The sequence below is a fragment of the Solanum pennellii genome, chromosome 7, assembly GCF_001406875.1.
Source record: "Solanum pennellii chromosome 7, SPENNV200".
Taxonomy (NCBI): domain Eukaryota; kingdom Viridiplantae; phylum Streptophyta; class Magnoliopsida; order Solanales; family Solanaceae; genus Solanum; species Solanum pennellii.
Genome location: NC_028643.1, coordinates 72,610,434 through 72,621,230, shown reverse-complemented (window position 1 = coordinate 72,621,230; position 10,797 = coordinate 72,610,434). Strand labels below are relative to the sequence as shown.

Sequence of the window (10,797 nt, the reverse complement as noted above, 5' to 3'; positions counted from 1 at the left end):
TTTTTTTTTTTTTAACCAATATGTTTTATAGCCTCTTAATCGTCAATATTTATACTATCTGTTGAATATACCCTACGAATTTCCACAGTAATCATTTGTTGTACTCTTTTTGGATGTTTTCTTGAATCTGTCTCTTCCCAATTTTCACGAGATCCAAACATCGTTATGACCATCCCCGACTGATGTCGGGGACGGTATCCCTACAAAAATATGAGAAATATGTGAGAGCAGGACCAGCATGCAAAATAATAATAAAAATAAGTGGGTGTCATGTCATTGTCAAATACTCCCCTGATTTATCGTTTTGACTTGATATTAACGTCTTGCGAAATACAAGGACTCGAATTTCGCTAATCCTCTTGTCTCTTGCGACTTCGGACAAAAAATAATTTCTGAATTTGAACATAAATTAATTTTTTGCTGTAAAGAAGAACAACTCAAAATGTAAAAGTGTTAGTTCCTGTACATAATGAATAATGCAAAATATCACACAAATAATGAATAAAACACATAAATACTATTTTGATAAAGGCAAACTGAAATATATCACATAGCATACAAACAATTATTGCGCGTCCTATACAAATATGTGACCCTTTTATGCCTAGGGTAGGCCTATCGATTTGAAGGATGTATACGTCATTTGAAATATTTCATTGCCCCAAAACTCAAATTTATACAAATTTTATGAATAAAACTTAATGGGAATACATAATAGGGGAAATGTATACAAAATAATCAGTCCCACGCAGGGGTACGACCCTAAACTATGCCTCCACGAAAAATCCTTCTTCTTTCTAGGCTTTTTGTAATCTTCGGATGCCAACATCTTTGAATAGGCTAGTAGCTTGTGAAGCTCTTTCTTTAATTTATATAAACTATAATCTAATTCTTACCCTATGAGACAATGATTTTCTCAAATAACATATACATCCTTCAAATTTAAACACATAAGTATGAACGTCCATTTAGGCCGTGGGCCGTTTTGGACTCAAGGTGGTCTTCTAATGGACACAACACGCCTTGGGTGTTGGTCATCTTAGGCTGATGCTTAAATTCGGATTTGGTTTTGCTCTATCCTAGGATAACTAGAATTGGTATAGAAGTGACGGTTACCCGAGTCGGACAGACGATGGGGTGAAGCTAATAAACGACGTTGGATGACCGCAAGCCAACTATTCGTTTATTACTTCCAAAGATTAGACTTGTGTTTTTCTGAAGGAAGCCGTGGTAAGCCACGTAACTTCCTTTGTCCTAATGCAAACTATTTGTCATTTGACGGGAAATATGCCATGAAATGCAATGATAATATACACAAAATAAAATGAATAATGAATAAATACAATATACAAATAATCAGCAAAATAAAAATACAAGCTATAACATAACAATAGAACAAAAATTTCCTCAATTTGAAAAAAAAATAAATTAAATTCATATTGGTTAAAACCTCTAAATTCCCCAGCAGAGTCGCCATTCTGTTTACACCTCTACTCTGTCGAAATAGGGCGAAATGTCGCGGCAACTCGAAAAATAAATAATTGATTTAATTTTAACAATGTTTTAAAAATAAACAAGTTTTAAAAAGAGTCGCCACCTAATTTTTAGGAAAACTAGGAAACCATTAAATGATTTACGAAACCAAATTGATTCTAGATAAGGGGTTCAAGTTATTCCGAAGGGAAGGGGTTAGGCACCCTTCGGAATCCACAAATGTGGTTCACGACTGAATTCATTTTTTTTCAAATTGAGGAAGAATATAAAATAATGTACAAGTATAATAAACATTCAATATGCACAATAAAATAAAATAATAATTATCGGCCTAAGGTTTGCCTAACGTCAATATTTACAATAATGAAATAAAAGGAGAAACACCTCCGGGTACCTGTAAAGACACTTAGTAAAAGAGTTAGTGCCAAATAAATATAAATAAAAATGAATAACTCAAATAATAACTAAAAAATAAAGATCCGTCTTATTAACATGGGAGGCCTTGGAAATCGACGGTAATTTCTTCATCGGCCATTTCAACAACTAAAATATGTAAACTTAAAATAAAATTCCGTCTTTTAAAATGGAAAGGCCTCCAAAACCGACGGAGAATTTTTTCATTGGCCCTTTTAACAAATATATTTAATATAACTTGAACATCAACAAAACATAACAAACTTATCCCAAGAGAATATGGAAAATAACAATCAAACTAAAACAACATAATTAGAAATGAAAACAACAATAACGTAATATATAAAAATAAAAATAACATTAAAATAGAATAATAACAAAACCCTGAAAAGTTAAGATAGCAAATAGTTGACTAACAATTTTAAAATAATAATAATAATAAATAAATAAACATCAAATCGTAAAATAATGCTAATATTAAAACTACAATAAACACAAATATTAATTGACTTTTAGAACTACATTAAACTAAAAAAAAAAAAACAAGCTACATATAATAAACAGAAAACATAAAAGAGCTGGGAATTAAATAAAACAAGGCTAAGAAAAAAAATTTACCTGGTTCTGGGCGGCGAACCGGAACTACGAGTTTGAAGAAGACGACTCCACCTCCTCAACTCGAAAAACCACAAAAACACTTTAAAATTTTTGAACTATGGGAACCAAGAATTCTCAAAATTTTATGAGTATTCTTTTGTTTTCCCCTCCAAATCCTCTCCTAAAAATAGTGAATGAAGTGGGCTTATATAGAAACCCAAAAATCCTCAAAAAGGATGAAATACCGATGTGAGACTATTGCAAAATTGAAAATTGTTTGAGAGACAATGTGGGAAGGCAGATTTTTTTTTTATTTGACTCAAAATGTATGAATTTTAAAATCATCGGACCAAAATTTACTATTAAATAAATAAAGCTTCGAAATCACGAATTTTTAAAATGTTAGGCCAAAATTGGGTGTCAACAAACGTAACTAAAATATGTTCAATATATTACGATCAACGATAAATGTGCTGTGGAGGATGACTTTGTTCCTCCCTTTTTTAATTCAATTCTTGGTATGAAATTTCTTTAATAGAAATGGGGCACAATTATAACTCGTTCATTTCTTAATTTCACAATTATAAATATCTTTTCACACAAGACTAGAGACACATGCATATTTTAACATTTCTTGTCAATAACAGTCCAAATAAATAGTCAAGATTATTTAGAGCAATAAATTACACCTAGATTACTAAATAAATACAAGTGGTTGCAGATACTTTGTATATATTGTTGGTTAGTTGAGGTCATGAAATTTACGTCATAATTTTTTGGCGTTATTTACGAGTTTTTCGTCGAAAACGCGGATAAAAATGTCCTTATAACACGTTGGAGGAAGAGTCAATATGCCTATGAATAATATTCCATTATACTTTAATACTGACTATTTTTTCTTTCTATTTTGTCTCTATATTTGAAACAAAAAAAATTATTTATTTTATATCATTATTTATATATGGAAAAAAAGTTTGAAATATATTCGAATTTTGATTGAAATTGTTATTACGATATTAAATTTTATGGAGGATCTTTTATCGGGGTAAAAAGTATTTCATAAAATTTGATATCGTAATAACAATTCTGATCACAATTAAACTATTTTTCAGACCCTCTTCCCTTTATATAATATTGTTTGATTAGATATGAAATTTAAATTGTACATAGTTATTAATTTTGTTTTAGAGTTATGATTTAAAATAAATCTTAAAAATTTAGTTGACTATGAAGTATATTATTAGCCATTATTTTCCAACTGCCAACGTAGTCTAGTCTGCTGATTTAAAAAAAAATATTAGGGGCGTTTATGGGTCGGTTCGGTTAAATTTTATGTATTATTGCTTTGGTTTATTAATTTTTGATTTTTTAGATATGCTAACCCAATAATACACTAATAAGATATTTTTTTAAATCAATTTTCGATTTATCAGTTTTTTATCGTTATCGGTTTGATTTTCGATTTACCCAATAAAAATATCCATAAAATATTATATGACTTTTCATTTCTCTAACTACTTTGATATAGTGAAACAAAAATGATAATGAGAAATTACATCAATAAGAGAAAACACAATACAAAGGCGATTTTTACATGCCAGCGCTAAAGCATAGTATAGATTTGCTGATGTTAATAAAATTACAGACCTTTACAAACTTGTAATAGCTATAACCTACAATTACGAACTAAAACTAAAATCAAATAGTCCAACAAAACTAAAACTAAAACCAAAATCAAATAGATACAATTGTGAACCCTTACTTTAGTCCTTATGTAAAGTGACCTGGTGTGAAGTGGGTAGAGTACTAATAATTTATATAGCTATAGTGTTTAGTTATATATTAAATTATCAATATTTAATATTTAGGAAGGATAAAGAAGTAAATTATTACCGTCTTATTGAGTTATCGATTTATCCAGTAATCAATTATAGAAATCGAAATCAAACCAATAACACAATAACTTTCTGTTCAATTTATTAATCAGTTCGATTTTCGCAGACACAAAACAACCACGTTGAATATCCTTTTTAACTTAATTATTCTATTTTACTTTAGTGACATATCCTTATAGTCATAAAATAAAATAATAAATACCTTTTTAGTTAAATTTCATGTCCACCCACACACCAAATGTGAAATATAATTGAAACACATTTTGACTACAGCAAGTGAAAGTCCTTAATATATTACACAGTAAACATTATTATTATTGTTATTACTCACTCTTATAAGATATAATAATCACATATAATTAATTTATGTTCAAAAATATAAAAGCTCTAACATTATTGAAAAAAAAAAGATTGTGTCCAAAAATCGTCGAATAATGGTTCAGACCAAAAATTAAAATCAAAGGTTTCTATCTGAAAATTGTTTGGAAGTGATTGTTCCACTAGTGTATTATTGATACTTGAAAGTTTTTCCATTGTCTTAATGTGATTATTATTTTCTTCGATCCAATCCATTCCATTTATCGTATTCGATAAATTATAGCCATCTTCATAAGATTGTTGATCATGATTTTGAGAATCAAATTGCGAAGATTCAGTAAATTGCTCTGATGTTGATGAATAGGTATTAGTTAATCTCGGACGTTTCTTAAGATGAGCATGCCAATGATTTTTTACATCGTTGTCTGATCTTCCTGGTAATTTTGCAGTTATCGCTGACCATCTGTAACATTTGACACGTATTATAAAAGGAATTACTGTGTACGACTTAATTAATTTAATTAATAATGTAATGTCTTAGTGCAACATATATACCTATTTCCGAGTTCGTTGTGTAATTTAATAATCAGTTCTTCTTCTTCATGACTATAATTTCCTTTCTTCAAATCGGGCCTTAAGTAATTCATCCATCTCAATCTACAACTTTTCCCACATCTCATTAGACCTGAAAAATATCTCCCCCGAAAAATAATTAGTAAGAATTGAACTTTTGATGGGCAAGCAATTTTTTTTTAATTCATGCTTTTGTAAAAGAAAGTTTGACGCTCATAACTTAACCTTCTTTTTAGTTGTCATATTTTCTGTATTATTTAAGTATTCTCATTCTTAATATCATCATAGAGCGATTACATACTCCTGTGGTGATCACAAAATATTTTTTTCTTTTTAACTCTTATTTTCTTCATGCGTGTTAGTTAGGAGAGATCAGATTATTTATATTAGAATTGGTAAGGTAAGAATCTAACTTTCTTTGGTTGCACCTATCCGTATTAATATCTTTTTTATTTTTAATAAAAGGCGCTAGACACTCTGTCTAATGGTAAATTTGCTTCTTTTAAAAGAACTTTACATCTCTTCCCAAAATCTATACTTCCTCTATTTCAATACGTGCTTTAATTCTCTAAACTTTTTCAATTCCAACATTACATATAACATATTTTAAATCACAAAATTCAAAAATTCTTTACCTGATCAAAACTATACACATAAAATAGTATTGATCGAGTAATACTAAGAAGCATATAGAAATCTATATGCTAAAACAGTTAAAAAGGATACAACATGAATGAGAAAAAAGTTTGGGCTAAAATATATATATATACACACTAACCAGCATATTTAGGCAATTGCCTCCAATTGGGATGACCAAATTTTTGAATAAAAGCTCTTAATTTATTGTCTTCATCTTCACTCCATGCACCTCTTTTTATTCCATTTTTATCAATAAAAGGAGTTGTCACCATTTTCTTGATTTGATTTGTTTACCTTAACACTTAGTTTTCAGTGTAAAGTTTGTGCTTTTATATACATATCTGTTAAGCCGTGTTTGTCATTATTTAAATATTCTTCAACTAATTTCTAGTGAGAATCTGTTTTTGGAATAAATAATGGGAACTCCCAAATAAAATTAGCCATCAAAGGTCAAGGCACGCATACATCCATCCAATAAAGTGACGCTTAAGTGCTCTCTTGACTTTTAGTGGTAACACAATTTATTTATTTTTATATTTAGCGGTATGTCGCTAAAGTATATATCGATATTAAATTGAATAACAATTAACAAATATTTTAGATATTTTTTGTTCATGTGTATATTTTATAATCGTGACCACCTAAATCAAAATTAAAAAAATAACTCATGAAAATATAATTTATCAGTTTATGACTGGATTATTGATTAGTCAAACTTATTTTTAACTATTATAATTGAGCTCGTTCAGAATTGACATGTAGCTCAAATTGACCCTTTTTACTAGAACTAAAAATTTATTACATATAAAAAGTTTGATATCCCTTTTTGAACGTAAAAAGATGGAATATATCGACAACTTCTTAAGCTTATCAATACATATTATTTAGATGTTTGAGTTATAATGTGTATCACTCGGGGAGTCAGCTTGAATTATACATGATCAAATTACTTATATATATATATATACTTATATATATATACTTATATATAAGATGTTGAATCCTATTTTTCATATAGTTCGTATATTTATTTCTTCAAATTTCGAATTTTTTTAGTGAAAATAGTCTTTCACCGCTGTGTTCACAATTTATTACTCCCTCCTTCAGCTTTAAGTTTAGAAAGTATGAATGTTGTACTTTTTAAAATAAAAATAAAGAAAAAACATAAAATTACCATTAAAGTTATCTGGATTTTTAAAAAGATACCTTAATTTTGCAATCGTTCTATTACCCCACTAAACAATTTTGAATAAATATAATTACATTATTTTTCGATCATTTGACATAGCGAGTGGTGTGCAATCTCTCAAAGAGAGTGAGCGGCCTAAAATAACTTAGATAATTTTATTTTATAAGTATTTTATTATAAAATATATTTTCTTATTTTTCTTATTATTTTAACTTTTTTTCCTTTTTAGTTTTTCTCTTTCTTTCTTTTCAAAAAACTCATTGTCAACTCCATTTATTGAAGCTTCTTACTTTCAATGTCACTATTTTTACCATAACTTCACCTTTCTTTCTTTTTTTAATTACTATTAGTTTTACTCTCTTTAATTTTAAAATTTTATCTAAACATTTTCTTACAATTCAATAAACTCATTATATTTCAAGATGATTAGGAAGTATCATATAGTTTTTTTATTCGATTTCAATTTAGTTCTTTCAATTTTTGAGAAATTAATTGATTCTTTTAAAATTATCATTTCTAATTTTGAATTTGTATGAAAAAAGTAGTTGATGATACCTTTAAAATTTTAAATTTTCTTAAAAAATAATTAATTTTGTTATCAATAATTCAATAAATTCTCAATAATAGTATAAATTTTATAAAAAATTTGACCGGAGAAGAAGAAGAAAAAGTAAAGAGAAAAAATGAAAGTGGGTTTCAATTTGACATGGGAGTGGGAGGTGAAGAAAAAAAATTTAGGGATGAATCACTTAAAAGTGGGAGGTGGAAGATGAAACAAAATGTAAGATATATCAAAATTAAAATTCAAAAAAGTAAGAGAGAGAGAAATAAAGAAAGAAAAAGATAAAAAGAAAATTTTAAATAAAAAAATTACATTTTTAATTAAATTAACACGTGTCATGTAATGATTGGTGTATGAATTCACTTGATTCTTAAAATTTGGGGTTGATCGAAAAATGGTATAATAATACATGTCCAAAATTGTTTGGTGAATAATAGGACAGTCACAAAATTAAGATGTCTTTATAAAAATTCGAGACAACTTTAATAGTGACATTATGTCTTTTCTGTTAAAAATATGTGTTATCAAATATCTTTTTGGATCATATCCACAAATATGTCATCTAAAATGTTAGAGTTAAGTTAAATATTAAATATAAATACTACTTTTTATTTTTTTTCCAACGAACTTAGAAAAAGTTCCCATTGAGTTGGAAATCAATAAAATATTTGCACCTAATTATATTTTTTATGTTTATATAGCTAGTAAAGTAAAGTAATTAATGGGACCTTCTATTATAGAAGTCTTCTGCTTTTCACATTTTGTCTGCCACATTTCTCTGTTCATATTTGAGTCTAATACCCCAACGTGCCAGCAGTCAACGACATAAATACTCTCAAACAAATTTTGGCATTAGACCTTATACATTGACACCATTTATTACTTGTATATGATAGAGTTTTGGAGATTTCAATTTTATGAGTATGATTTTAAATACCATGATAGTAATTAAGTTTAAAATTTATATTATATATAATTTTTAAATAAAAATATATTGTTTAAAAGAAATTATTGAATTCAATCAAATTGCGCTCTAACCTTCTAACTCCACCTATATCTTTGGCATAATACATAAATATGCTCTTTCATTTGGTTTTAAATTATATTTATGTCCTTCAATTTTGGTTGTGCACAAGTAGACACTTAAACTTGTATAAAATTGAATAAATAGACACACATGTCCTATATGTCGTCCTACATGTTATTTTTTGTCTTACGTGGTATACTACGTATATTTTGCCATATATGACTCATGTGTTTATTTATTTAAAAGTTAAATAGTTAAAATGTCTATTTGTACATTATAAAAGTTAAAAATTAAAGTTAAAATCTGAAGCCTAATATATATATTATGCCTATATCTTTTGAAGCATGAAAATTTCAAAACATATACTACCTAAGCTGTACTTATGTATCCATAATATTATTTATTGGGATTGGGGAGTCTCATAGGACATAATGTTTAAAGGTATTTTATCTGGACAAATGAATAAAGGATACATGTTTAATTAATATTCAATTTAGTATTATATTTAATGTAAGACGAAAATTTTTATCTTAAAAAGGAATATGCATAAAATGAGGCACATATTTATCCTTCCATACACCTTTTTATCTTAACTCATTGTTAATGAATATGAAAATAACGTTGGGGGCAAATTAGATCTCATAAGTGAAAGTTAATATCTCAAAAAATTATTTAATTTTGAGAATTAATCTAGTAAAGTTATTAAACTTTGTTTTGTATAAATAAAATCACTCAACTTGTACTTTTATATCAAAAAATCATTCAATTTAAATTTTTGTATAAAAAAAAATCATTTAACTTAAATTTTGTATCAAAAAAATTATTTGAGTAAATTTATTATTGAAATTGTTTTGATATAATTAAATAAATTATTTTTATGCTATATTAATTAAGTTTAATAATAAAACTTTTGAAATTGTGATGTTACAACCTTAATTATTAACTTAATAGGATTAAAACACTAAATCAACATTTTACACGTGATATATCCCACTTAGGAGCCCTTAATTGTTGGTTACAATTTAAAGTCTAAAACCTAACCTAACAGTGAATATTGAGAAGTTTGATAAACAAATTACACAGTGCGCTATACATTTTTTTAAATGAAGTTTAATTACAAAACTTCCACAGCAAATGAGACGTGACATCCATAATTATTTATGTATTCTAATTTAGTAGGATTAACATGCTAAATCAATATTTTATATGTGATATATATTCAACCCAATAAACCTTTATTTATTGCTTGATTAGATGAAGTAATAACTAAACTCCATTTTGTGATATAAAAAAAATTTAATGATAAATATAGTTAAGTGATTTTATTATAAAAAAATTTTAAGTTGAGTGATTTTTTTGGATAAAATGCATGTTGAGTGATTTAATTGATACTAAACAAAGTTAAAAGACTTTGCTAAATAAATTTTCAAAATTGAGTGACCTTATGAAGTATTAACTTCATAAGTAATTTCTAATATATTAAGGATATTTTTTTATCTCAAACTTGAGAGGGAAAAATTTAAAAACCGATAGATGAAAGAATGAACATTTTAAAATGATTTTTAATACGTTAGGAGCATATTTAAACTCTTTTTCGTATTAAAATGCTCTGAGTTTGGGCTTTGGGTAATCAATCGGCTTGCGTTTGCCGGTCCAAGAAGTAGTAGTTGCTCCTACATGATGAGTCTTAGTATTTTACCAATAAATATGTTCCAAATAATAATATTAAAAGGATCAATTTTAATGAGAGTAAATTTTAGGTTAAACAAATGTAAAAGTTAAATTTGTATGTTATAGCTATAATTTGTATAATTGTGCTCCGTATTAAATTTATGTTTGCTATGAAGCTATTAATTTGTATATTTTGGTATTCGTTCCAATTATAGAAGTATATATTTGATATTTGTTTACAAATAAGAAACTTACTTGGCTGTAAGTTGTATAAATATATGTTTTTTTGGTGTGATTTTCAGTCGTATATGTTATTATATGTATTTAAATATACATCTGTATATGTAACTATATTATTGTATATTTCACAGTTTATATATATATATATATATATATATATGAAATCTGTATATGTGTG

At 26.9% G+C, this 10,797-nt stretch overlaps 1 protein-coding gene across 1 annotated transcript in view; it reads right to left on the bottom strand.

Moving 5' to 3' along the window:
• Window positions 1-35: 35 nt before the first annotated feature.
• The window catches only part of LOC107025460 (transcription factor MYB14-like), a 25,105-nt gene continuing 14,343 nt past the window's right edge, over window positions 36-10,797 (bottom strand). The window contains exons 2-5 of the mRNA XM_027918543.1: window positions 5,274-5,403; window positions 4,919-5,181; window positions 4,153-4,178; window positions 36-200 (exon numbers count right to left, since the gene is read on the bottom strand). Of these exons, the coding sequence (XP_027774344.1) occupies window positions 36-200; window positions 4,153-4,178; window positions 4,919-5,181; window positions 5,274-5,403 (584 nt within the window). The remainder of the gene's footprint in view (window positions 201-4,152; window positions 4,179-4,918; window positions 5,182-5,273; window positions 5,404-10,797) is intronic.